Here is a 27971-nt window from a genome sequence, read left to right on the forward strand (position 1 = left end):
TATTTTTAAAAAACTTTTTCAAACAATCTTTTCAAGAGTTCTAATTTATTTTTAATTGTGATTACCTAAGAATTATTGATATATTTGATTCTCTTGATTATCATTCGTTCTTGTTGTGTAAGCACTAAGGGGCCAGTTAAATGCTTCAAACTTGCAATTCATAATCAAGGTTAGTCTTTCTCCATGGTTCTTCCTTGTAGAGGTTTAAGATATATATATATATATATATATATATATTTTTTTAATAAAAAAAATCTTGCGTGTGACTGTGAAGTGTGAACGAGTTTGTTGTTTCATGAAATTAATTAATACTGATTTTATATAGTGTTGTTTTCCTCGTTTTCCAGGTTTTGTTAATGGTAACGATCATTGGTTCCCTTTATGAACATGAACCTGAACCTGACCCTTCTCATTTTTCACACCTATGATTCTTTCCCTCCTCCCACCAATGGCCCTAAACTGCACATATTAAGGATGCATTTGATGCACTGAATGTAAATTACAACAGGAATGATAATTTTTATTACTGAGAATAAAATGTGTTGTAATGGAATAATTAAACATATTCATTAGTTTGGTTTTAAGTTGTAAAATTAAAATAAAACTTAAGATTTGTTTTAGGAAATATAAAATTATATTTCCTAGAAAATAATATATTTTAAATTTGAGAAATATGAGTTATTTTTTGATAATTTTTTTATTTTCATAATTGTTACGTAGATATGAAAAGTTTGTTTATTTAGAAATATATTAATATTAAAAATTATTATATCTATTGAGGATTAGCTATTATAACCCTTTCAGAGAAGAATAATTATTCTTCATTTTAAAAAATAGCTTTTCATAAAGAATAACTAATCTTTGTAATAAAAATATAACCAAACTATTGAATAGCGTTTCTAAAAAAAAAAAAAAGTATTAAATAGCTAAAATATAGGAATAACTATTACATTACAATGTTTATTATAGTCTACCAAACATGTCCTAAGTGACACAGCACATGGATTTTTTTTAGAAAAAAATAGGAGGTAAGGTGGAGACATTGTTTATAAAAGCTCGATATTACAAATACTAGAGCTAGTTTTGACCCCCAAATTTTAATTGCGGCTGGATTAATTTTATACTAAACACAATTAAAGCAAAATATAGGTAATTAGCCAATTGATTAACCGAAGCATTCAACAATTGCATGGATGAACACAAGGATGCAATGCTAAAATGAAAAGGGCAGTAGGGGAAAAAAAAATCAAACTCAAGATAACACCGTGATGTGTTATTGAAGAGGAAAACACAAGAACTTAGTGTAAAAACCTCTCCATGGCCCTCTAAGCCGAAATGATCTACTAGGGAATAAGTTAGAGTGCAAGGATACCAAAAAGACCCTCCAAGCCTAATCTACCCAAAGTACTTGAGTTCTTCAAGCTCCGGCTACCAACGGACTTCTCAGAGTCTTATATTCACTAGTTTCTCGGATCTAGCAATACCTCCCGGTTGCACCACCAAACCTAACCGGCTTAATTTGGCAAAGACCCAATACTTCCCAAGCTCCAAAACAACTCTCTACACTTTGAATGGGTGTGGATTGTGTTTGGATAAAATCTCATCTCAAGGTATAACAATGGGAGATGGGAAGGAGAAAAGACTACAAAGGAATTCTCACTTATGGATGAGTAGCTCTTTCTAAAAATATGATTTATGGTGGTATTTGCATTGAGGTTGCCAAGCTTGAGGTGGCATGGTTGTGGAATACAACATTGCTATTGGTGGACATAGTAGTTGTTATTGGAGATGGAACTAGGATTTCAATTGAGAGGGGTGGGGGGATAAATTTTTCATGAAAATCCAACTTGCATTATTCATTTAGTATTCATAAAATATCAGCAAAAGAGGAGATGAGATAATTGTTTATTAATATATTGGAACACAATTATCTATTAAAATGGAATTCAATGTTTTTTTTTTAGATCTTGTGAATCATTTATGATTGATTTCATACTAAATATTGTATATGTTTTTCCTTTTAATGTATAAAATCAAGGAGTTCATTAAAAAATAATTTTTCATTTTGTTGAGAAACTTAGTTTTAACGACATTCATAATTGAAAATACTTTGTAGTTGTAGTAAAAATTGAAAGAGTAAGCGCAAGTATGATCAATGTATAAACAAGTTTGCAGGCTTTTGATTTTCTGGTCCTTACTAGCCATTGTAACAATTTAGAAATACTTGACAAATTTTGAAGTTTGGATGTTGTAGTACATTTTGCTCATAATGATGAAGTACCTTTTTCAAAAGTTGTTGTTGCTCTCTCTCTCTCTCTCTCTCTCTCTCTCTCTCTCTCTCTCTCTCTCTCTCTTTATATGTGACATTTTGTGGAGAAAACTTGTTTTCTAACAAAATAAATATCATTGATTATAACATATTCAAGCAACTCTCTAGAATATAAAGTTATGCTTAGTTTAAGTAACTCCATTGCATGCTTACCCTACCAAGTGATTTAATTCATGTAATTGAGAATTTATTGCAGTATAGAAACTATTTACTTAATAATGATGCTCAATGATAAAATTATCTTTATTGATTAAGCTTAACTTTGTCTCTCCACGTCACGTGCATTCATATCTTGGATATCTATGTTATTTGCTATATAAAATAATATCACAATGATTAGTAAATCATCTTGTCAATTATCTTTACGTTTTTGGATAAATGTGTTAGTAGCTAAAACAATACGTATGAGATTTTAAAGGGGTAATTACAATTAATCCACTTGTGGTTTAACCCATTTTAGTAAGCCAACTGGTGGTCTAAAAAGTATCATTTAACCCACTTGAGGAGCCCTCTATTAGGTCGTCGTAACCCACCTCTCCTATTGTTGTTAGAAAACAGGGATAAAATTGTCTTTTCAATAATGTTTTATGTCTCTCTCCTCCATCTCATCCTTTGAATCCAAAACTTAAAAAACCAACCATATAAAAAAATCTCAAGATCAAAATTTCACAAACCCATCCACTAAGACCACTATTATGAATAATCCAAATGTCACTTACCAAAACCCAAAAACCCATGTTCCATTTTCTTCTATAAATCCTTACATATTACTCAACCAACAAAAACCCACTGTCCAAAGTATATCTGAGAGTTTGGTACCAAAGACTAACGAAGATTTGAAGCATATGGAAGGGAGTGACACGGTGGTGTTGTTGTTGTTGTTTTGTTTGTTCTCTTTGAGTTGTGGTGCTATTTCTCTCCCTTTGAGAATAATGTTTTGGTTTGGGTTCACTCACCCTATGTTTAGGTCAAGAAACGGATAAATTCATATAAATGATAGGATTTTAAGTTCCTTCATTTTGAATCCAATCATTTACTAATTTCTTAGTTTGGACATAAAATTTACACACAAATTTAACAGTAAAAGCTCTTTCTTCTTTGCCATCCCACTCCTTTTGGTCCACAACCATGAAGATGCTCTCTTGATATCGGCTTCACTACTCCAGAAATGGTAGCATATGGACTTTATTCATCCTTATGTTAATAACGAACGAGTTCTCAAGCCATGGGTAAATTGTATTAAAAGAACAATCTAGAGGTGGGTCGGTGATAGAACCTAATTGGAACACTAATGCTAAGACAAATATATGCCTTGATATTCAAAATAATGTCAAATATAATCTAAAATATGGTGAAGGAGGGAGCAAGTTCATCAGAAAACAAGAAGTTGTCAAGATTTGGGTTTACCTATTTTGTAGATTTGATCTGGGTTCACTTAAGGAAGAACAATGATCAACAACCACAACTTAGCAGTGAAATGGTTTGATTTTGTCCCAACAATCACTCCAATTAATTCTCTAGGTCCAGTGAGTTCTAATGGTCAAAGATCATCGCTCGTTGCTACCGTTGACCCTAGATCGACAACCTTTGGCTTTCATTTAAACAGAGGTCTGCCTCCATTAGTTCTCCATGTCTCTCTAACCTTAACCTATAAAAAAATGTTAATATTTTTCTTTTCTTTTCTTATGGAGTTGTTAGTTCCTACTTTATTGAGTGAATTGATATGGGTGTCACTAATTTTTCTCGTACATGCACGTTTGTAGATTATGCATCTTGGACTTTACAATGGTGAATGAAAGTTGTTCTTCGGAGACTATTTAATCTTTTTATGTTATGTTTTGGTCTTAAAATGTGTTTTTCTAATGGAAAATGGTAGGTGGATAATGGTTGTCTAATAGAAACCACTTCAAGTGGGTTAAGTGACATTTTTTAAACCATGGGTAGGCTTTATTAAAACGGGCTTAAGCACAAGTGGGTTAATTGGACATTTTAATGCATGCCTTTTGGCTACGAATGTGTGGGCATTGGTGTATGGTAAGCTGCAAGAATGCCTTGTTGATATTGTCTATAATATATTTTCTTTGTTTCATTGGACTTTAGGGAGTGCAACATTAAGGAGACAAAATTTTGGGCTATGTAAGTATGGCAATTTAGAATGCTATAAATAAATTTTATTTTGAGAATGTCAAAGTTCATTCATAGAAAATAATGGATATGGCCCAAGTTCTGTGGCAGGACTTAAAGATTGTAAAAATTTGAATACAGCTGCCTAGACTTTCTACAAAGGGCTAAAGATAGAGGTATAGAGTTGTGCTAGTGGTTATGTGGATTAGTTTTATTGTTTTTTTTTTTTTTTGAGAAACAGGATTAGTTTTATTGTAATAAGGTGAATAATGCTTAGAATATTCTTTGTAGATGTTGTGTTTTCATTTGTTCTTTGTATAGTGAATGGTTCACACACTACAAGAAATCTAGGTTTAGGCGACGTTTTAAAATGGTCAATAAAAAACCTAAAAAATGTCACTATAAACACAAATGGTCTATAGTGACGTTCAAAAACATCACAATAAAGTAGTCACTATAGATTTATTGCGACGTTTCCAAAAACATTGCCATATGTTACTCTTTAGTGGCATTCAAAAACTTTTAGTGATGTTTTAAATAATATAACATTTTCGTATATAATCTAGGAAAATACATTTAGCGACGTTTTGAAGACGTTTTTAAAACACCGCAAATAATCAATCATATAGCGACGTTTTAAAAACGTTGCCAAAACATTTACTCTCTTGTTTTTTAGTGACATTTTTAAAGCGTTGCTATAGGATTGATTATTTGTGGCGTTTTAAAGGTGTCGCTAAAAAGGATTTCCTCTTACTTTTTAGTAATGTCTTTAAATCGTCACAAAAACCTGCTCTTTATTTTATTTATTTATTTATTTTTTAATGTTGTATAAACCTGCTTAAAATTCAACAATAACTAACACAAGCACGTAATAGATCAAATATACCTATTGATCATCAATATTCCACAATAACGCATTAACCATAGGGTCAATATATATATATATATTATATGTTTGATACCAATACATGTATCATCTTGAGTTGAACAAAATACTTGTCTATCTACAAAACAAAAACAACCACCTACACTCTGACAATATTAAATAAAGTACAATACTTCTAAAATAAATGTGGTCGTAACCAAACACTTGTCTACCTATACCAAAAAAAACAACCACCCAAACTATAGCAATATTATAAACAAAGTATAATAGTTCCAAAATAATTGTGGTTGTTCAAAACAACTATGTAATAGCCCATGGAGTCCTTAAAACACTGCATGTACCACTATATGCTAGTTTCTTGATAGGATGAAGCCTATGATCTGTAAGGAGTTGGAGGTGGATGATCTAAATCGAAACCACCTTGAATACAAATTAAAGTATCTAATAAGTTCATAAAGAAATCATTTCGAGTAACAAAATAATAGTTGCTATACTTAAATTTTTTTTAAATCAAATACATTCTTAAAACATTAAAATTTAATACCTGACTAGCTTCTGAAGAATGATTTTGCTAATTTTGCACTAGTTGCATCAATTGGGTCATTCGCTCCTCCAAGTTTTCATAATGATTCACTTTCTCCGTCAAAGAAGCCACTTGATTCTCCAACTGAGTCACTTTAGCATCCCTTTCTTGGCTTCTTACTTGAGCAATTGCAGGAGTGCTCTTGGCAGGATGCATACTTGGGGTTGGGCCAAATCCCACACCTCGGACACGACCATTGCGCTCATTACTAAACACTTGAACATATACATCATCTTGTGCCCATTCAATACTACCAGTAAGGTCGGATGACTGCACATGATTTGAGGACTCACTCAACAGTTCGTTGATTTATATATTTCTACATACTCTTATTTTATAAATAAATTATTTTCTTAAAAAAAAAGTCTTGAGATTAACATTGCAAATCTTGATAAAGTAAATTAGTGATCTCTACAAAATCTTTCATGAGATCTAAGATGAAAAAAAAATTCAAATGAAATCAATACCTCATATGCTAAGTCTACTTCTCCACGTTCTGAACTTCATCAATGATGGAAAGTAAAACTACACATGTTGCACTAAACATTTTTATCAAGCTAGAATCTGATTTACAGAGAGAACTTTAACAAGATTTCCAACATGTTGGAAAGTACCAACGAATTAAGTTTATTATAATCTCATACTTATTATTTTTTGTTGGACTGTAAGCTGTGCCATTCCACCTTAAAATCAATTGGTGATGAGGAAGACACTCAAATCTTTTATGGCATTCAACATCATGCCCTGTAAGCCTGTTTTTAGAATAGTTGTAGGGAGTTGAATTGTGGTCCCCCAACTATGTTAATCATGTGTAATTTCAACAACTTTGGCAGCTTTTAATTGCTTATTATGTTTGGATGAAACACTAACAATATTGACAATTGAGATTAATTTAGTAAAAATATGATGAACAAGAAAACTTCTTTGATGATGCCACTAATGCTAATCATAAGCAATGTGCAAAATAGTGAATGTAGTAAGTATATGGATAATCTTTTGAAACCAAAGCTTCTAATCCATTCCACTAATCTCACATATTACATACATCATTGTATTATTGCCTTTGAATATTTTGAATATCTAGACTATGACATGACAATATAGAATATATTTCATTTCTTAACACTACAAAAGCTACTTGATTAATGTAGGTTTGTGATACAACTTCACTCGAGAAACTCCTTGATCTTTAATTTAACTAGTCCTTAACCTGTGCGAAGCACAGGAATAGTTACTGGATGTGTCTCTAATTTAGTTTTTGTTGTATATATAGGTATATACATGATAGGTTGTAATATATATACAAAAGTTGTTTATTGAAAGACTATAACCCTTCAAATTTAATATATCAAAAAGTGCCTATTAAAAGTCGTAACTCTTCATATTGGATATATAATAAAAGTGCCTATTGAAAGAAAATGTGTCTATTAACCAAAAATGTGCCTATTGAATGAAAATGTGTCTATTAACCAAAAAGGTGTCTCGTGAATATAAAAGTGTCTATTGGAGGGTCATAATCCTTTAGATATAAATAGTAGTTCATATTCATTTGATAACTTCTTCTCTTTCATCTTTCTTAGAAACACAAAAAACCTGTGGGCCTTGACAATGCTTTTCTTCTCAATAATAGTTTTTTGTTCTAATATATACATCTTATGTGAAACAGTGAGTAAATACTAAAACTTAAGGGGCAAAATAAAAAGTCACAACATGATTCAAACCTATTGAAACTAACACTTTACTGTTAACACTTTAAGATCCAACACATCGCAACATCTGTCTTCACAAAATAGGGGTTGAACCATTAAAGCAAATTGGACAACGCTTGAAATCTATCCTCAATTCCTCATCAATGCCTTGATTTCTTTTTTCTTTTTTTTCTTTCTTCTTCTTTCAAAGAAACTAAGTAAGGACTCCAAAAAGGAACCACAGCCTTTCATTCCTCTTTTTTTTTTTTTTTTTTTTTTTTTCTTTGAATCTTTACAAATAACGTTTGGTTCCAAAAGCCTAGAACCCAGTCTCAAAAGCTCTAAATTAAATCACACCATAAGAAGAAGAAAAGAAAAGTATTGGATTCTAAGTTTTCCGTTTATGCAATCTCCTGGATTTAATAAAAAAATGTAATATGCCCATCGAGAGACATACATTAGAGAGACTTAATCCAAAATGGAATAATTGTATTAGTTGTGAAAACTGTCTGTTTAGATCAATACATATTTTTCTTTTCTTTTGAGTTTCTTTGAAGGAGGAATACAAGATATTGATGAAGAGAGATCTAAGGTGTTGTGCAATTTCCTTCACCCCTCATTTGTTGCGGAGGAGACGCTTATCTTGAAAAATTGTCAGTTTCTCTTGAAAGAAAATAAAAAATAATGTGGCCTAATCTCAATCATATCTGTTAAGTTAGTAGATTATGTGGCTGCATTTTACTAAAAGAAAAGGAGATGCCCAGATAACTTTTAATTGGATGAAAGGTTTCTCAAAAAAATAAAAATAAAAGAATAACTGAATGTAAGCTAAACCCTCTTATTCTGCAAAACGAAAAGACACAACTATTCGGTTTTTAAATGTAGGCATGTGGCATAAATTTATGTAGTCACGTGACGCAATGAGAAGTGGTCAACAAAAAGTCAAACATTTCGACTATTAATTATTATATAGATATAGATATAGATATAGATTAATTTATATAGCCATGTAGTGTAATAAGGAGTGGTTAACAAAAAGTCAAAAAAGGTACCTATTGATCGAAAATGTGCTTATTGAAAAATGAAAAGTCACAACTGTTCATGTTTTTAAATGTATATGTGGCATTAATTTATGTAATCACGTGGTGCAATAAAAGTATAATTTATACATAAAAGCTTTCTAATTGTATATGAACTATCAATGGTTGATTCTTGAGATTTAATCTCTCCTCCTCCACTATTTGTTTGATTGGTGCTCTGTTTTTTCTTCTTTTTCATGTTCATCTCTTTTTGTTATGCTTGATCATTGTAATTTACGATCTTGATGTACTCCTATCCATGTACACTATTGGTGTACCTAGGTCTTTTTTATTAATGATATTTCATTATTTATTAAAAAGAAAAATTGTATATGAACTATCATTATTGTAATAATAATTGTTAATAAAAACCAAAAAAATGAAAACTCTCCATTGTAATGAGTAATTCATGCTCAAAAAGTAGTTACAACATGTTATAAAAAATGTGAAGTGAACAGCTCATCCTAGACCTTCCTTTGATAAGTGAACAACTCTCCTAGACCTTACTGAACCTAAAAGTAAATTAAAAAAAAAAAAAATCTAAATCAAATAAACATTCATAGGAACAATTGCAAACAACCATGACAATTTCATTACTGCAATTTGGTTATTCCCTTCTTTTTTTGCATGCCATAGCTCCTATACATTGGCTTCCACTATCACGAACTACCCCCGAACCATACCATATTATGTTCTACAATTTCCCTTTTTTGATAGGCATTGTTGTACAATTCCTTGATGGCCAAATTTACCTTATATTACATACCTGATACCTATAGGAGGTCTCTATCTACACTCTTCAACAACCACTCTTGTCTGATTAGTTTTCTAAGCTTCCATAAATTTCCATATCAAGATTAGAAGCTGTCTACACCAAATTCATTGTTGTCTAGCTTCACTCACCCAACTTTGGTTCTAATTGTACCATAACAGCTAGGCTATATTTAGCATGAACTCCACCTCCATAACATGCCCATTTTGCTAATAACACTATTCCTATGGAAACATCATGATTAGTCTCTAGACTTTCAGTGCTTCTAAGCACTCCCAAATTTCATGTGTCATTGATTCTGGACTATCCCTACATATTTCACTTGAGAATGATGAAATTATTTTCCTACAATAAAGATTGAGCTTATTCATAGGAATAATATTGTGGATCACCTTTCAAGCAAAAAGTATAAGTTATGGCTACACATTTAGTCTCCAATACAAAGAGAAGAACTTTTATTTTTGAACTTTTTAGCACGTCATAGCGTATCATGTTTGATATAATATTTAGCTAAATAATTGTCTTTCAAAGCCATCATTCTTTTTGTAATGGAAATATTGAGAAAATTACACTTTATCACCCTAAAGTATACATCTTGTTACACTTACCACCCTAAACTATGGGAATGCACACTTACCTCCCTAAACTATTGCCAATGTAACATTTTGCACCTCACCGTTTAATTAGCTGTTAAGTTGGGACGGAAATTATAGTGGAACCCCTAAATTCCCTAAATGCCCCTCAACAAAAACACAATTTTGAACTCTCTCAAATCACTCTCAGGTTCATGGCCCGTTTGATACATGTGTTTAAACGCATGTTTTCAGTTTTTAAACAACACTACACATATTTTCACACGTTTTTCATCCACACGTATTTCCAAAAAAACTGAAAACTGTTGACATAGTTTCCACACGCTTTCCACACACTTTCTTCACTCCCAACAGTGTTGCCCAGCCCACGTTGATGATAGCTGATCACGTTGCCGGTTGTGGGTCTTAAGTGGCGCTTCTGAAGAGATGAAAGCCATGAAATGGGTGATCCCAAATCGAGCTTGTTGAAATCAAGTCACAAAAGCCATCATTGTTGGCCTTGCAATTCAATGACTCGGTGGTGAGAGAAAGGGTATCAACACTAGTGGAAGGGTCTAAAAGAATGGGTGGGATTAAACTCGGCGTGACATTTCAGATTTCGCCATTGATGAAGTGGATGACCGAAGTAGAGATTGTGGGGTCTGGGATTGTTGATGACTAAAATAAAGAGCTGCTTATGGGTTCTAGGTTGTTCATCTCAGTAGGTTTGTTGCTTGATCTCTTTATATGTTTAATTCTGGGTTGTAAATTTGTGGGTTTGTTGTAATTTTTTTGGGATTGTTGTTTGATAATAATTTATGAGTTCAATGTTCATTTCATTTTTTGGATTTCATGTAAATTTCTGGGTTTGATTTTCATCTCAATTTATGGGTTTAGGTTTGTTTGTTTGTTTTGTTTTGTTTTTGTTTTGCTGGTGCCATAGGACCTTAAGGAAATGGTGAAGATGGTGGGTCCTTGCATATTTTTTGATGGACTCTAATTTTTAGATTCTATGCATCTCATCAAATGGTTCTGAATTATTTACATGTTTTGATTGTTTCAAATTTTTGTTTGAATTTTCTTATCTTCTTCAGTTGGCTTTTTGTTTTTTAATTGGTGAAACTGAGTGGGAGAGAGTGGGAGAAATAGAGTTTCATGTTTGACTGAGAATGACAGGGGTATTTTGGTCTTTGATAGAGGGGTATTTTGGTCTTTGACTTGGTTTTCTGTCAAACTTAACTGACAAATGGATAGTGGGGTGCAAACTGTTACATTGTCAATAGTTTAGGGGGTAAGTGTTCATTCTCATAGTTTAGGGTGGTAAGTGTAAAATATGGTATAGTTCAGGGTGGTAAAGTGTAATTTTTCCAGAAAATATTTGCAAGCGCTCTGACATGTTTGATATAATGTATAGCTAAATAATTGCCTTTCAAATTCAATGTTAGTACATTCAATGCATTTAGTGTGCCATTCTGGTTTAATGCGTGAACTTGTTTAGTAAAATATGTCAAAGTATTTCTCTGGAATTGGAGGAAGGAGAAAAACGTTGAAAGCAATTCAATACTGTTCTATATTATTTTCTTGGGCAATCAGTTTGCTTGTTGTGCTGATGAATGAATTAGGCTACTTATGAGCAGTTCTAGATTGACTCGAGCAAGTTGCAATTAAGTAACACCTGCCATGTGTGGTTTGTCAACTATCAATAGCATTTTTGGTTTGTCACATGGGTGGTGTTTCAGTGTGTCAGTGATTCCTTTGACAACTAAAACAAAAAGACACAAACCATGAAGTTGACATAAACTAATGTAAGAGTATAACTATTGAATTATAAAAAAAAGAAAAATGCAAAAGTGTGTGAGACATTTTGTCAGACACATGGAGTACATGTTCTAAATGGGAATGAAAACAAAAATGTAGGAGTGAGAGAGACATTTTGTCAAACACATGGTGTACATGTTATAAAGGGGATTGAAAGGACAGTTTAAGTGTTTAACAACATGAATCCACCCAAACATACATAACTGAAGAAAAAACCTTCAAAATGATCCATTAAAAAAAATCAACATTAGAATGTTCTATTATCAAAGAGGAATTTGACTTCTCATGAGAAACTAATGGTCTATTAGATATTTTTCATAGAGTAAAAATCAAGCCACATACAAATTTTTCTAATCAGGTAGAAATTGATGGTCTCCTCCATGTGCTTGATCAAACCCGACAAGAATTTCAATAGATTGCGGTGCCCAAATCGATTTGTATGGCTCAGTGCTTCTTCTCTCATTGCAGAGGGAAAGCCATTGGTTGAGTTTCTTGGTGATAAATAATTCTATGGAAGCATTTGTGGCTATTAAGTCTAAAATTGTCGATAAGCATAAAGAGGGCAGGAAAAAATTGGTTTTCCCAAAAATTTTGTGTGTTTAATAGAGGAATACTTATTTGACGAAATTGTTTAGTGTGCGAAGGAATGTAAATTTTGGAGAGATGGAGCAAGAGAAGGGTATAGACATATTTAAAAAAAAAAAAAAATGTAACAGAGCGTATTGTTTGGTCTTTTATAACTACTGCCCAAGGGACTAAACGTTGTGTCTCTAGTTTATTATTGGCAGTTTTTTTTTTTGGTGGAACAAATTGAAGTAAGTTTAAATCCCAAAAGGCATAATTTTTCTGTATCTTTAAATCTAGACATGGCAGTAATTTATGTAGTCACATGGTGCAATAAAGAGTAGTCAACAAAAAGTCAAATGTTTCTACTATTAATTATTATATAGATGTTAGAGACTCTTGGTACAAACCCTTGATACACAAACATCATGACAAGATCTAGTCCTATTGTTTATTATGACCTAATATGACTTTAAAATTTAAATACATCTTGGAACCCTAGTGCATGGATCCCTAAGTTTCTTGGTCCTCATGGGCCGCAAATTAAGAAATTGATTTACTCTCGTCTTGACTAGTCAACTGGAATCGAGCTTTAATGAGGCTCGATCAGTTGACCTATAGTTGAGGCAACAAAAGCTTCAGCTTCTGAGTAGATTTTTGAGCTGTTTTTCGTGTCTTTAATGTTGATCTTAAAATCCTAATCTGAACACTAAAATTACAATTCAATTACAATGGGCATAGGGCTTTGAATAAGAATTTGGCAACACGCAATACAGTTGGCCCTAAAAATTGTGATTCTTATAACTACATGCACTGCCTCCTTCGAACTGCTTAATGGGGGATTTAAAAGTGAATATGACTCCTTGACGTGTTTGATCTTCTAATCCATGCACAGATCTTTTGCTTAATAGGAGGAGGGAGTTGTCCTTGTTGGTGAAAGCGAGGCTCTATAATGTGTGTTGTAGCTCACTTATGGCTTGTTTGGAAGTTTAGAGAGGGAGGAGAGTAGAGGGGAGTAGAGGGAAGGGGAGTAGTGGGGAGGAGAGTAGAGGAGAATGATTCACCTCCACCTTATTTGGATGTTATTAAAATTAGTAAGGAGGAAGGGAGTAATTAACCCTTCCCCTTGTGTAATTTTGTTAATATAATAAGGGTAAATTAGGTAATTTACTTGGTCAATAGTTTATGTACTCTACTCCCCCTCCAAATCTCTCCAATTTGGGGGAATTAAAATTGGGGGGTTAGAGGGAGTCCAAACCCCTCCAAACTCCTCCAAACCCCTCCTCCTCATTCTTTAAAAAACTTCCAAACAAGGTAATTGCATTACTCTCCCTCCCTCTACTCTACTCTCCCTCCTTTTTTAAACATCCAAACATGCCATTAATGTTGAGATTTGATGAAGAAATCGATGTGTTTGAGTACCCCTTTTTTTTTTTTTTTTTGGAGGTGTGATTCAGTACCTAAAAAACAAAGCATTGTAATTTTTCACTTTCATGTTTTAAATATGATTTAATTTTGACTTTTCTAAAAATTATATATAGGGTTTGTATTTAATTTCATTACTGACTTCTTTTCCCCCCTTTCCCTTTAATAAAAATAGTGGCGATTCTAATGTAAAGCTACAAATTTATAAAGGAAAATATAATTAATCGAACAGCTATTTTGAGAAACATTAATTACACGACCAATTTGTTCACCTGAATCAATCCCAAAGTCGCTGTTTCTTATAGATAGCCATTTAAAATTTTACTAAGGCAGTTTTTTTTTTTTTTAAAAAATTTTTTTTAATTTTTTTTAATGTAAGCCATTAGTTAAAAACAAGAAATATTGGGGATGACATGGATATTTACAATTTCTTTGAAATGAAAAGGATTCTAATTTTTCGAGTTTAGGGACAGGTCAGGTGTCTAGGAAAGGTTGTGTACCCTATATGATAATCTACACACGGTCGATCGGTGTATAGGGTTTGTAATTAAATGTATAGCCATCCTTATCATGTAGGAGTATTCCAAAGAGTTTATGGAAAATGATTAGCTAGCCCTAAAGAGGAATCTAGAAATGATCATATTATTATATTAGGCGAAAAGCACATTTTAGTCCCTACATTTTCAAGCTATTTCCATTTTAGTCCCTACATTTTATTTTTACTGCTTTTAGTCCCTATTGTGAAAAACGGTTCCCATTTGGTCCCTGCCGTTACATCTTAAAGAGATATTGCTGACGTGGCAAACGGCAAAATTAAAAAATATTAAAAATATTTTATTTTATTTTAAAATAAAATAAAATTTTAGTTATCAATAATTTTAAAATAAAAATATTAAAAATTTTAATTAAAAATAATTGTTCTTCTTCCCTAAGAACATGGTTGCCCAGAAAAAGAAATTTTTCTGCTTATCATCATCTTCATCCTCCACCTCCCCATCCTCCTCTTCGTCCTTATCATCATCTCTCAATCTCACTCTCTCAAAAGCTTCGATACCCACAAATTGGCAAGGCCTCCCTCTATCTTTCTCTGTTTTCTCCGCCCAGATCTCTCTTCCTTGATCACCGCCACTCAACACCACCGCCTATCCAGGCGATGCTTCCCTCGTTTCTCACTACCAAACCCCACCGCCCTCTCTCTCCTTCATTTGAACATTCCCAGATCTCGCTTCTCTCTCTGTTTTCTTTCTCTCGCTTCGATCTATCTCTAGATCTCCCTCAAATCTCTAGTTCAACCAAAGCCAAACCCCACGAGCACCACCACCATCCACGACAGGCACCACGACACCAAAGCCAAACCTAAGACATCTCGGTTTACTTTGTTGGGTTTGCTTTGTTGCTATTTGTGTTTTGAATCTTTGAAGGTCCTTTGTGTTTGTAGTGAGATAGTGAAAAATTGGCTGAGTAATTGTTGAAATCTTTGTGAAATAATCGGTTTTCATCTAACCTTGAGACACATATGGATGTGGTTTGTGAAAGAATTGGTTTTTATCTGAGTGAAAGAATCTTTAAAGGTCTTTGTGTTTGATTTTTGTGGAAGAACATATACAAATCTTGGAATAGAAATTCCTTGAATTTTCACTCGTTCTTAGTTATTCATTCTCCCTGTTTAGTATTTTATTTTTTCATTTTTTTTCGTTTGCATTTTGTGTTCTTCTGATCTGGGTTTCTTTTTCTGGTGTAAATGAATGTGGGAGTTGTTGGGAAAGAGAGGTCGAGGGTGAACACTTGGCACAATGTGTTGATCACTATGCAGAAGAAGACCAAGGCATCGGTGGCGGAGCGTGAAGGGAAATGAGTTTTGTATATGTTTTTGCTTGTTTGGATGCCGAGAAAATAAAATAAAAGAGAAGAAATATTTTCTGGGCAACCATGTTCTTGGGGGGGAAGAACATGAATAACAATTATTTTTAATTAAAATTTTTAATATTTTTATTTTAAAATTATTGATAACTAAAATTTTATTTTATTTTAAAATAAAATAAAATATTTTTAATATTTTTTAATTCTGCCGTTTGCCACGTCAGCAATATCTGTTTATGATGTAACGGCAGGGACCAAATGGGAACCGTTTTTCAGGATAGGGACTAAAAGCGGTAAAAATAAAATGTAGGGACTAAAATGGAAATCGCCTGAAAATGTAGGGACTAAAATGTGCTTTTCGCCATTATATTATCTCATGAATTTTTGGATACCATTACAAAATATGGTTTTCCTGTTACTTGGTCGACAAGGTTAAGAGTATTCATAATTTCATATATCACGTTTTCCAATTTTGAGAATTATAAAATGCAAATAGGTAGAAGTTACCTATGGGGAATCTGAACTAACCTAGATAAAACCTTTACTACAAGAGTAAGCAAATGTATGTACTTGTCATGTGAATTTCATCCAAAGAATATAAATATATACTTTTTTGTAACACATAATTTATGCCTACTTGATTAGATAGCATTCTATATATATATATATATAATTTCATATATCACGTTTTCCAATTTCTGAGAATTATAAAATGCAAATAGGTAGAAGTTACCTATGGGAAATCTGAACTAACCTAGATAAAACCTTTACTACAAGAGTAAGCAAATGTATGTACTTGTCATGGAAATTTCATCCAAAGAACATAAATATATATTTTTTTGTAACACATAATTTATGCCTACTTGATTAGATAGCATTCTATATATATATATATATATATTTGTTCTTCTTCTAATTATTTTTCTTTAACATTACAAAGTCAAATTTTGTTCTGATGCCTATTCAAGACTTTAAAACGCCCTCCACACTCTGCTATGTATATATAATTAATGTTTCAGTTTTTTTTACTAAACATAATTAATTAATGTCTCAGTTAACGATGACTTTCAAGCTAGGTTTGACGTAAACAAAGTTGTAAAACAAAGCATTTTCTTTATAACAAACTGAATGAAACTTGTTCAACAAGCACCATGAGCATTTGGGCCTACCATACAAGTTGCAAAGCTCTTCTTCTATGGCCTATATATATTGTTAAAAATGCTTTGCTTTTTTTATTTTTTTATTATAAATAAATAAGCTTTACTTGTACTTTGTTGATTAGCAGATAACCCCACAAGAAAGTTCTATGAAAATATATTTATATACAATATATAAATATTTAATTAACAAATATTAACAAATCTATAAATCCAAATTCAACATTTTCCTTGTTATTTTTATTCCCATATAAAATTTAATATGGGAATAAAAATATTCTTGATGAGGCTCGTGAGAAGCCCAAAAAAAAAAAAAAAAAAATATTGAACAATAGTTTCTGTAGTCAAGGTTGTCAAAATCGGAATCCTGCGTAGGATCGTTGAAGGTAGGTGGGATTGTAAATTGTAGGATTGGATCGTGAATTGTAAGATCTTACATATTTTCATATTTAAAGAAAAAAACATATTGATAATGACTTTGTATGTTGAATAATCACGTAAATTATAAATTCATCCATAAAAAAACTAAGATTTGCATCATATTATGTAATTTGTATGTCATACATCGCTAAATCTATACTAATTAAACAAATATATTTAAGTTTTAACCCAATATATTTTAAAAGTTCAATAAATGTCTAATTAACAACCAAATTCCAAAATATTTATCAAAACATATGGAAAATATTTTTCAAGTTCTAAGTTCCAAGTTTGAAATCCAAAATAAGTTAGTAAATGGAAACTAGCTAAATACAATATAAAATCCAAAAGCAAGATGAATATTAAGGTGAAGTGAACAATTATTATTTCTATTCTAAGGTTCTTATAATCACCGTCCTAAATTCCTAATCATCATCATCCATTTCATCATCTATGTAGACATTATATATTTGTATACTAGAGTTGCAAAAGACATCAAGATACAATTTCACATTTAACTATTCAAGTTATACCACTCAGCAACAATTAAAGAGCATGCTAAAAAAAAAATCAATCAATCAATATACAAATACAAGCATAACTGATAAAATTATATATAAAAAAATATTTTAGTATTAGAACACAAATTAGTATATTGATCAAACAAATTTAACAACATTATAACTTAAAAGGCAACAAAACCAGCATCAAATTCTTCATTTGGAAATGATGAAGCATTTCTTCATTTTGATTACAAGTGAACTAGAAACTAAACTACATTTACTTAGGTTAACATAATTTTATAAAAATAAAATAAAAAGTCATAACATCACAATATGAAAAAATAAAAACCCTTAAAGCTTCATTAAAACAAAAAATTTATCCCATTTTTTTTTTTTTTTATATATATATATATATATAATATTTATGTTTTTGGTAGGATCGGTAGGATCCTATACGATCCTACACGATTCTACATACGATCCTATCATTTTTACAATCCTAGTGCGATTCTAAACGTTTTGGTGAGGTGAGATCGTAAAATCGTGCGATTCTACGATCCAGATTGCTTTTGACAACCATGTCTGTAGTTGGTGAACATTTGAGTGTGGCCATCCATGAATTTGAAGAGAGATGGAACAATATAGTATTTTCTTAATAGAATTGATAGTAATTATAGTATTTTCTGACCAACTCTAATACAACTATTGTTAAAGTACACATACATACTATGATACTTAACTTAGTAATTAAATCAATTAATATGAAATGTAACACCAAAACCAAGGGACAAATAAAATGCCAATACGTGTACAAAAAGCAATGCGAAGGCCAAGCATACTGTAATCATAATTTGTTTAGTTGATTTCAATTTACTTATTACAATTTAGTACTCTTAATAACTCTAAAATCCAACTATTAAAATGTCGACGTTAAAAAAGAGAAATTTTTTAAAAGTTAATGTGGCACATAAGAGGAATTCCTTTCAAAAATGAATGCTTCCAGTTTACTATTATACTGATAGATTTATTGGTGGACGGTAAAAATTAATTATATATGCTTGCTACAACAAATAGAAGCATTTTCAAGTGTCAAATATAGTTTCTAAGTTTAATGTTTGTGCATATATACCTGATTTTTTTTTTTAAATTCCTTAAATTTTCAAAATGGTAGGGATTTAGATTGATTAGAATTTTAATCCCTTTCAATTAAAATTTCAATTGTTTGAATGAATATATTTAAAATTATTTGTTGTTGTTTATGTTGTTGTTGTTGAGTATTATAGCAATTACATTGATGATATAATAATGATGTTAATGACTTGTTGATGGTGGTGAAATGCTGTGTTATGCTGTAGTGTTGGTAGTAGCGATGGTGGTAATGGTGGTGAGGATGGTGACTGTTATTGGCAATAACAGCAAAAATGGCCGTGATAATGGAAATGACAACATTGGTGGTGGAATGATTGCCACAACAAAGTAGCGAGGATATTAATGATGGTGGTAGCTATGTAAAGAATATTGTTTGGTGGTATAAGAATGTTTACGAACTTATTTTTGATAATTTGATAGTCGCAACAAGCAAGTGAGGATTTGGACCATGCATGTTGTTAGGTTCTAAATGTTTAAAACAATTGGCAAATCATGAACACAAATTTGTCTAGATATAGATCTTAGAGCCTATAGGTTTTATTAGACAATACTCAAGGTGATTTAAGTCAAAATTCAAGAACATACAAGCTGCAGGAAGAAGACTGCATATTCTGCCTAGTTCGATTGATCGAAGAACAGGCTCGATCAATCGAAAATCATATCTGCAGAATTTTAAGTTGGCCCAAATAGCAGCTTAAGCCCATTAAGGATTAGGGTTTCAGATCTACTTCTCCCACTATATAAAGGAAACCCTAAGCCACGTTTGTGAGACTTTGTGAGAGAGAAGAGAGTGCCTCTTTTGTATCTAGGGTTTTGTACTTAAACCTCTCTAAGTCTTTGTTGCTCATATTTTGCAGTTTTTGTGAATCTCTTATGAGATCATTAAGGAGCTTTCCTTCACATAAACTTAGGGTTTTCAAGGTAAAGATTATTTCAACATCTTGATGATCAACTCGGTTGCTGCCATTGGAGTTTAAAGAATAACAAGCGTGAGTGCTTGTATCTTGTGGAGAATCCAAGAAAGAAGGAGTCCGTGGATTTGGAGCTTGCACGTGGTCGTGTCAGTAAATTCTACTGATGGGTAGCATTAGGAAGTCAAGCGGAGAGCTTGTAAGTCCTTTTATATGAATTTCGATTCTTTCAAGATAGTGGATTCAGGTTTACCTTGATGATAGTTAGGTCAAATCCTCCCTAGATTTTTACTGTGTGGTTTCCTGAGTCATCATATCTTGTATTATTTTCTTTTCCGCTGCTTATTATTCTTGATATGATTGTTTGATTATGATAACTTAGATTGGCATAATTTGACTAAGTTAATCACTTGGCTAATTAACTAAGTTAATCTGGTTGGTTTAAGGGGTCTAAATTTCTAACACATGTTTTCGCTGAAAACACCATGCAAGCATGTTTGTCAAAATCGCAATCCAAATTGTAAAATCGCACGATTTTACGATCCCACCTTATCAAAAAGTTTAAAATCGTAACAGGATCGCAAAAATGATAGGATCGTATGTAGGATCGCATAGGATCATAGGATCGTATGAGATCTTACCGATCCTACCATTTGGCTTGATTTTTTTTTTTTTTTTTTTTTTTTAAAGTAGGATTCATTTGGGTAAGATAATTCACCTAAACCCACAAGCCCAATTGGTTATCAGAAGCCCAATAATGAATTGAAGTTCCAAATTTACCCATATGTTAATATAAAATCTCAAAAAAACTTATAGTACTTAAGTTTAATGTTTTCAAAAACAAAAGCTAAAATATTTAGATGATGTAATAGAATATGACAATGACAGTGATTAGATTAGAAGAACCTTAGAATAAGAATTCTCTTTTGGATTTCATATTTGTAATTAGCTAGTTTACCTTAGATTGAGAATTCTTTTTTGGATTATATATTGTAAATTTGTTGTTAGCTAGTTTTTATATGCTAACTAGCCTAACTTATTTTTGATTTGGAACTTAGAATTTGGAAAACATTTTCCATATGTGTAGATAATATTTTGGTACTTAGTTGCTAATTAAACATGTACTGAACTTTTTAGATACATTATGTCAAAAGTTAAATATATTTTGTTTCGTTAGAATGACATAAGAACGATGTAGTGCGTGCAAATTACATTTTATGATGCAATTTTTTTTTTTAATGGATGAATTCATATTTTAAGTGATTATATAACATACAAAGTTACTATCAATAGGTTTTTTACTTAAAATCTGAAAATAGGTAGAATTTTACGATCCACAATCCGATCCTACGATCCACAATCCTATCTACCTCCTATGATCCTACGTAAGATTCCGATTTTGACAACTTTGCATGCAAGTAATGCTAACCAGTTGATTTACAGCTTATAAGGCTCTTGAAAATATATATTATTAGACTTGAAATTTTGATGTTTCAAAATCCTAAATCCTAAATTCCACGAAAATTTTAAAAATAATTGTATTGGTAAACGAAACAAGGAACATTAACATTTTGTCCCTAAATCACACTTCAAATTGCCTCGTCCAAGCACAGTACAAAATAATAGTTTTTTTCCTAAATGTGAAAAGAATTTTACTTTCCTCCAAGTGGGCTTTTATTAGTTGTTAATCGAAAGTGAAAGAATTGAATGTAAATTACAAGAACGTATAATATCCTACTTTAGCATGGTCTTCAACTAGACAAACTTTAGACAATATCTGAAGTGTTTGTCTGTTTGACAATAATGTTGGACAATCTCTGTTAGGTTCAAACAAGTTTTGATGTTGGTAAAACCATGTCTATGCTTGCCTCAAAGGCACTTCAATTCAATGTCTCTTTTCCTTCAGCAAAGGGTAAAAGTGTGGAATATAATATATAACCTACAACTGTAATATTCTTCCTAAATAAACATATCTATGTTGATCCTGTCAAAGCCATTCAAGCATCAAATTAAGTTGTCTCACAATGCTAAGAAAGTTACCTAGTTTTGTGTCAAACAAGATCTATCATCAACAGCTCAAACTGGTGGGATCATGCAGACATTTACGTGCATCTCAAGTATAAACCACTTTAACACAAGGCAAACTTAATTATGTTATAATAATGAGTACACGAAAAGTACATATATATAGAATATAGCTCACATCAAGAGTTTCGCATTAGGATTAAATCTAATTGTCATGCCGCTTTTCTCAACAACGTAGATCAGAAATGTCCCAGAGAGAGAGAGAGAGAGAGAGAGAGAGAGATACTTTCTTTAACAAAAGGCATATATTAGTTTTAAAAATTAAATAGTCCAATTTGACGTTAGGGCAACAAATTAAAGGACTTTTCTGTGTCTCGTGCATTAATGACTAGTGCTCACTAATCAATACATTATAGCCATAGCCACGAGCAGTAGTAAGTCTTTGAGCAAGAAAATGATAAAACCAAGTATATTTGTACATAAAAAAGTACATATAATGTGACACAAGGAAATTCATAGAAAAATAAATAAGAACATATAATGTCACGCAAGAAGGAAAGCGCTAGTTTCATATGTGTTTACAAATTAAAATGAATCAGATGACTTATCAAGTTATGATTAGAATTTGTTGTAATCACTTATGTATCAAAGATCTAATTGATAGTCATTCGATATGGAATGGAAGTCACACAATTAAATAATCCAATCCAATCAAATTAAATCCATACGGTTTGGAGTATCCTAATATAGTTACAGATTAATTAAGTGAGGGGAAGCCTTCAACGTACCATACCCAGGACCCGCTAATATATCATACAAAGTACTTGGCATGTTAGTTTATAACCTAATTAACCATAATCTCAATTAGGTTCTCGATCAATTGGATTAAAGCATATATAGCCTGAAAAGGACTCAGGTTAACATATTCGATAGTCATTTTTTTTTTAATTATTAATCTATCTCTTTTATTCTTTATAGTTATCAACATTTTTTGCCAGATTTGATCGATGAAAGTCATCTATTTTTGAATTAAACATGGTTTTCACAAATATATAGATTAATATATAGATCGATGAAAGTCATCTATTTTTGTAGTCAGGTATCAATTACTTCGTTTTGTTTTCTATTATAGAGGAGCAAATCATGCATGGACTGTAACCATTGAGGCTTTTGGATTGGAAAAAGAGGCATGCTCTTTGAAAGGAGAAGAATCAACACTTCCTTCGTCAAGAAAAAAAATTTACAAAGATACATAGTGTCAGATTTTTACTTATTTGAGAAGAAAATGTTTTGGATATCATAGAGAATGATTCAAAATGAGTTATGCTCTTTTTTCTCAAGGAAAGTATGTCAATGACATATTTTTACTTTATTAGTATAGGTCACTGACATATTTTTATATGATTATTAGCTGGAATACTAGGTGCTTACGCTTACGCTTCTCAAAGACTCGAACGCGACAAATGACAGAGCAACTAACAAGTCTAACATGGAATCATAATAAGGAGCATGCTTTTGCTATAGAGGGAAAAGACCAATATAATTAATTGTATCCCGGCCCTATTAATTAGGTTATAGAGCACTTGATTTAGAAAGAGATAATCACTGTGTTTGCTTGACAAGAACAAATTTTTTTTTTTTTAATGTTTTTTCATGTCTTGACTTGACTCCTTACAAAGACTCTGCACAAACAACTCCTTATTCACGATACCTATATTTAAAGTATTTTGCTAAATTTTCTTTACGACATTAGTGAATATAGCTAGCTACGAAAACTTTTATTACAATATACAATATAATATTATACGACCTTGTGATTTCATAATTTGTAACGGGTCCCATATAAATCTTACAATAATGATAAGCAAGTGGTGCAAAAGTAAAAGGGTGGAAAAATAAGGGATTGAGTTTGAATAATGAACAAAGGGATGATATCATGCATTTCCTCGTGATATTAATACTTCGTTTGTTTCGATATAAAATATATATTTTCAATGAAAAATATTTATATATTTTAAAAAAATTTAAGTATTTATTACGACATGTAAAATTTTTCAAGTACAAACCACTAAAATTAGTGGCTCAGCCACCAAAACTAGCAGTCTAGCAGCCAGCCAGACCATCGCCTTTAACTTTTGGACTGATGACCTAGCCACTACATGGAGGGAGAGTCATTGTGGGTTTTTTTTTTTTTTTTTAATAAATGTTTTACTAAATTTTTAAAGGTAATTTTAAAAAACATTTTAAAGGTAAAACGTTGTACACCATTTTTATCAATGTATTTTAGGGGAAATGGAATATATTTTCGGGTTTGACCAAATTTTACAATGAAAAAAATGGAGCATAAATCTTCTAAATTTCTCAAAATTCATTGTATGAAATTTGTTAGGTTCTAAAGATTTAGGAACTTATGTATTTAGAACTCTAATGTGTAATGTTGGTAAACCATGATCAAAACAATATGTTTAGTCTTGTTTAGGCTTGCTTAAAGTATATATATTTTATGTAAAGTTGGAATCGAGAGGCTGCAGATGCATTGATGTATTTCGGCCTGGCTTGATCGATCGAATCTCGGGCAGAATATTTTTCTGCAGAATTTTCCAATTCAGCCTTAATTCATTAAACGTTTTGAGTTTTCTGTTTTTACCCTAGGTATAAAAGGCAAAACCCTAGCCACGTTTTTAGCGTTGCTCCTGTTGTGTTGTTGCTTATACTTTTCTGTTTTGTGTAAATCTCTTGTGAGATCTAGATGAGCTTTCCTTTACACAAAGCTTAGAGTTTTCAAGGTAGAGATAGTATCAACATCTTGATGATCAACTCGGTTGCTACCATTGGAACTTAAAGAATAACAAGCGTGAGTGCTTGTAACTGATTGGAGAATCCAAGAAAGAATGAGTCCGTGGATTCGGAGTTTACATGTGATTGTGTCAGTAAGTTCTACTGGTGGGTAGCATTAGGAAGTCAAGCGGGGAGTTTATAAGTCCTTTTGTATGAACTTCGATTCTTTCGCATAGTAGATTCAGGTTTACTTTGAGGATAGCTAGGTCAAATCCTTCCCAAGTTTTTACCGTGTGGTTTCCTGAGTGATCATATCATTGTGTCTTTTATATTTCCGCTGCTTTATGTTCTTGATATGATTGTTTGTTTGTGATAAGCTAGAACTGCATAATTTGACTAAGTTAATTACTTGGCTAATTAACTAGATTAATCTGGTTGATTTAAGGGGTCTAAAACTGTTCAAAATTGATTACCTTTAGTGTGCTATAGTTGCTATGGATTATTTGATGAGGGATAAAACTATCCAAATTATTTGAATAATATGCAGCACAATATTTTTCTTTTATTATGAGAATCAAGATTCAAATCCCTCCATCTTATTCTATTATTGAATTATTTTTAAAATGTATGAATTTTATATTGTTACACTGATATATAAATTCTTTACAACAATGTTAATATGAAATCTACCCTAAGTGGGTTAATAGCTAGGGGAGATATTACAAGTTTTAATGGTAAGTATGCAACGACAAGAACATGGTATAATAAGAGATACTTTTTAATTAATTAATTTTTTTTTCAAATGTAACAAGAGATACGGAATGAGTAAGAATTTGTGCAGGTCATTGAGTGGGCTGAGAGAAAAGATTTCAACAAAACTATCATTTGCGGGTTGGAAAAATTCCAAACTACCGCTAACCCATCAACTTCCAAAAACAATGTGCTGTTTAGAAATTTGTGAGATTTTGACTTAGTGGATTTGACAGGTTAGATGGGTTAGTTTTTGTTATGTGTTGTATTCTAAACTATAAAATCTATTTTTTCATTTATGAACAAATTTAAGAAGTATTTTCTATTAATCCTATAAACCATTAAAGAAAATCATAAGAAGTGACTTATTTTCTCATAGATCAAATTACACATGTCTTAGAGCATCTCCAGTAGAATCTCCAAAATTTTGTACTATTTGGAAACTGAACAATGATTTTTACCTTTTAGCTACCCACTTTTTCAAATACACTTTCAACAGATTCTCTATCCCATTCTCTATCTCATTTAAATATTATTTCTTCATTCATTTTTTATTCTTTCTTTAATCTTCTTTAATCTTTCTTTATTTATTCACAACAACTATATTTCAAATTCCTAACTGCCATATTTTTAAATTTCCCAACGGTAACATTTTCAAATTTTCCAACAATTACATTTTTTCAATACCCTTTCTTAAAGGGTCATTTTTTCAAATGGTAATATTTCACAATAGTCATATTTTTCAAAAAGAATTTATAAATTTCAAGATTAACATAAATTTGATAAATTTCAAATTACATCGAATTTTACCTATACAAGACTAAAATAAATGAAGAGAAATTTCAAATTACAATAAAGACTAAAGACATAAAAATTAATGCGAGCATAAAACTTAAAATAATTAAATGATCCTACAACTCGCCATATCATTGCCACAAGTGCTCAACGAGATCCAATTGGAGTTTAGAATGAGTTTCTCTTTTTCTAATTTTTTTCATGGGCTACAATGAACGCTACAAATTGACTAAATTCTTCTGTAGGCTCGTGGGACACTATTGTAGGGATGCTTTCAGGCACTTGTTCATAATCAAGGTCTTCTGCTCCATTGGCATCACGTTCATCTTCAATTATCATGTTATGCAATATTATGCATGCCTTCATAATGTAATCAAGAGCCTCTGTTCTCCAAAGACGTGCAAGCCCACGAATAATTGCAAATCGTGCTTGAAGCACTCCAAATGCACACTCTACATCCTTCCTTGTTGACTCTTGAGATGTAGAAAAAAGACTATTCTTTCTACCTTGTGGATATGGGATTGTCTTCACAAAAGTGGACCATGAAGGATATATACCATCAGCAAGATAGTATCCCATTGTATAATCATAACCATTGATTGAGTAATCCATCGAAGGTGCATGGCCTTAAGCGAGCTTGGTAAATATAAAAGAATGGTCTAACATGTTGATGTCATTATGAGACCCAAGTAACCCAAAAAATGCATGCCATATCCAAAGATCATATGATGCTACAGCTTCTAAAATAATTGTTGGCTCACGGCTATGACCAATATACTGACCTTTCCACCCTGATGGGCAATTCTTCCATTTTCAGTGCATGCAGTCAATGCTCCCTAGCATCCCTGGATATCCATGACTTTCACCAACTTTTAGCAACCTAGCAATGTCATTACTATTTGGTGACCTTAAATACTCTATAGAATAAATATTGACTATGGCTTCAACAAATTTTTTGAGACTCTCTATTGCAGTGATTTCTCCAATTCTCACATATTCATCTATAAAATCCGCCGCTACTCCATACGCAAGCATCCTTAGTGCGGCAATCATCTTCTGAAGGGAAGACAAACCAAGCACTCCGGCAACATTTCTTTTTTGAACAAAATATTCATCTTTCTCTTCTAGATTAGATTTAATACGTAAAAAAAGAGAACGACTTATTTGAAACCTCCTTCGAAATATCTTAAGAGGATATACTGGTGATTCTGCAAAATAGTCTTGAAAAAGTCTTTGGTAGCCTTGCCCATGATCACGTTGGATGAACCTATGGCCTGGAATAGAACCACGAATTGATGTTGATGCCCTCTCTCTTTCTAATCGTTTTTCTTCCAATGCAAGAAGCGCAATTATCTCAAAATCATCATCAAAATTTGAGTCATTTAGAAGCATATTACGTGCATAATTTGTATTACGACCCATGGAAGAAATTTCCCAAGTTTCTGCCACAAAAAAAAAAAAAACACACACACACACAATTATTGCAGCATGTGTGAACAATTCACATATTAATACTATAAGAAACCCCTCAGACATATTGATACTGTAAGAAACCCCTCAGACATATTTCACATATTGATACAACATATCTGATGGAGTGAACTTGTAAAGCCTAGTATTCAAAGGAAAGGAAACAAAGAAAATTTAGATGCAACCTTTTATACCTGAATAACATTTAATGTAATCCAACAAATAATTTTTTTTTTTTTTTTTTTTTGGATAAGTAACAACAAATGATTTCTATTTCTTGCATCAAAGGTACTTAATGACCATAAGGTAAGCA

The 27971-nt window shown here is 31.8% G+C and overlaps 1 protein-coding gene across 1 annotated transcript; it reads right to left on the reverse strand.

Annotated features, from left to right (window-relative positions):
• Window positions 1-5910: 5910 nt before the first annotated feature.
• Window positions 5911-27610, reverse strand: LOC112009792 (uncharacterized). The gene is made up of 3 exons (XM_065779846.1): window positions 27031-27610; window positions 26399-26817; window positions 5911-6192 (listed from the first exon to the last, which is right to left on the reverse strand). Exons 1-3 carry the CDS (start codon window positions 27608-27610, stop codon window positions 5911-5913), a joined length of 1281 nt encoding a protein of 426 aa, XP_065635918.1.
• Window positions 27611-27971: the final 361 nt, after the last annotated feature.

Source organism: Quercus suber, unplaced genomic scaffold (genome assembly GCF_002906115.3).
Source record: "Quercus suber isolate HL8 unplaced genomic scaffold, Cork oak 2.0 scaffold_219, whole genome shotgun sequence".
In the NCBI taxonomy this organism is placed as follows: Eukaryota; Viridiplantae; Streptophyta; class Magnoliopsida; order Fagales; family Fagaceae; genus Quercus; species Quercus suber.

Coding starts and splice junctions, on each gene's coding strand:
- LOC112009792 (XM_065779846.1), bottom strand. CDS start 27,610: ATGGGTCGTAATACAAATTATGCACGTAATATGCTTCTAAATGACTCA. Junction 26,818..27,030: donor AAGTCATGGATATCCAGGGA/TGCTAGGGAGCA, acceptor CCAAGCTCGCTT/AAGGCCATGCACCTTCGATG. Junction 6,193..26,398: donor GTCAATTTGTAGCGTTCATT/GTAGCCCATGAA, acceptor AATCATGTGCAG/TCATCCGACCTTACTGGTAG.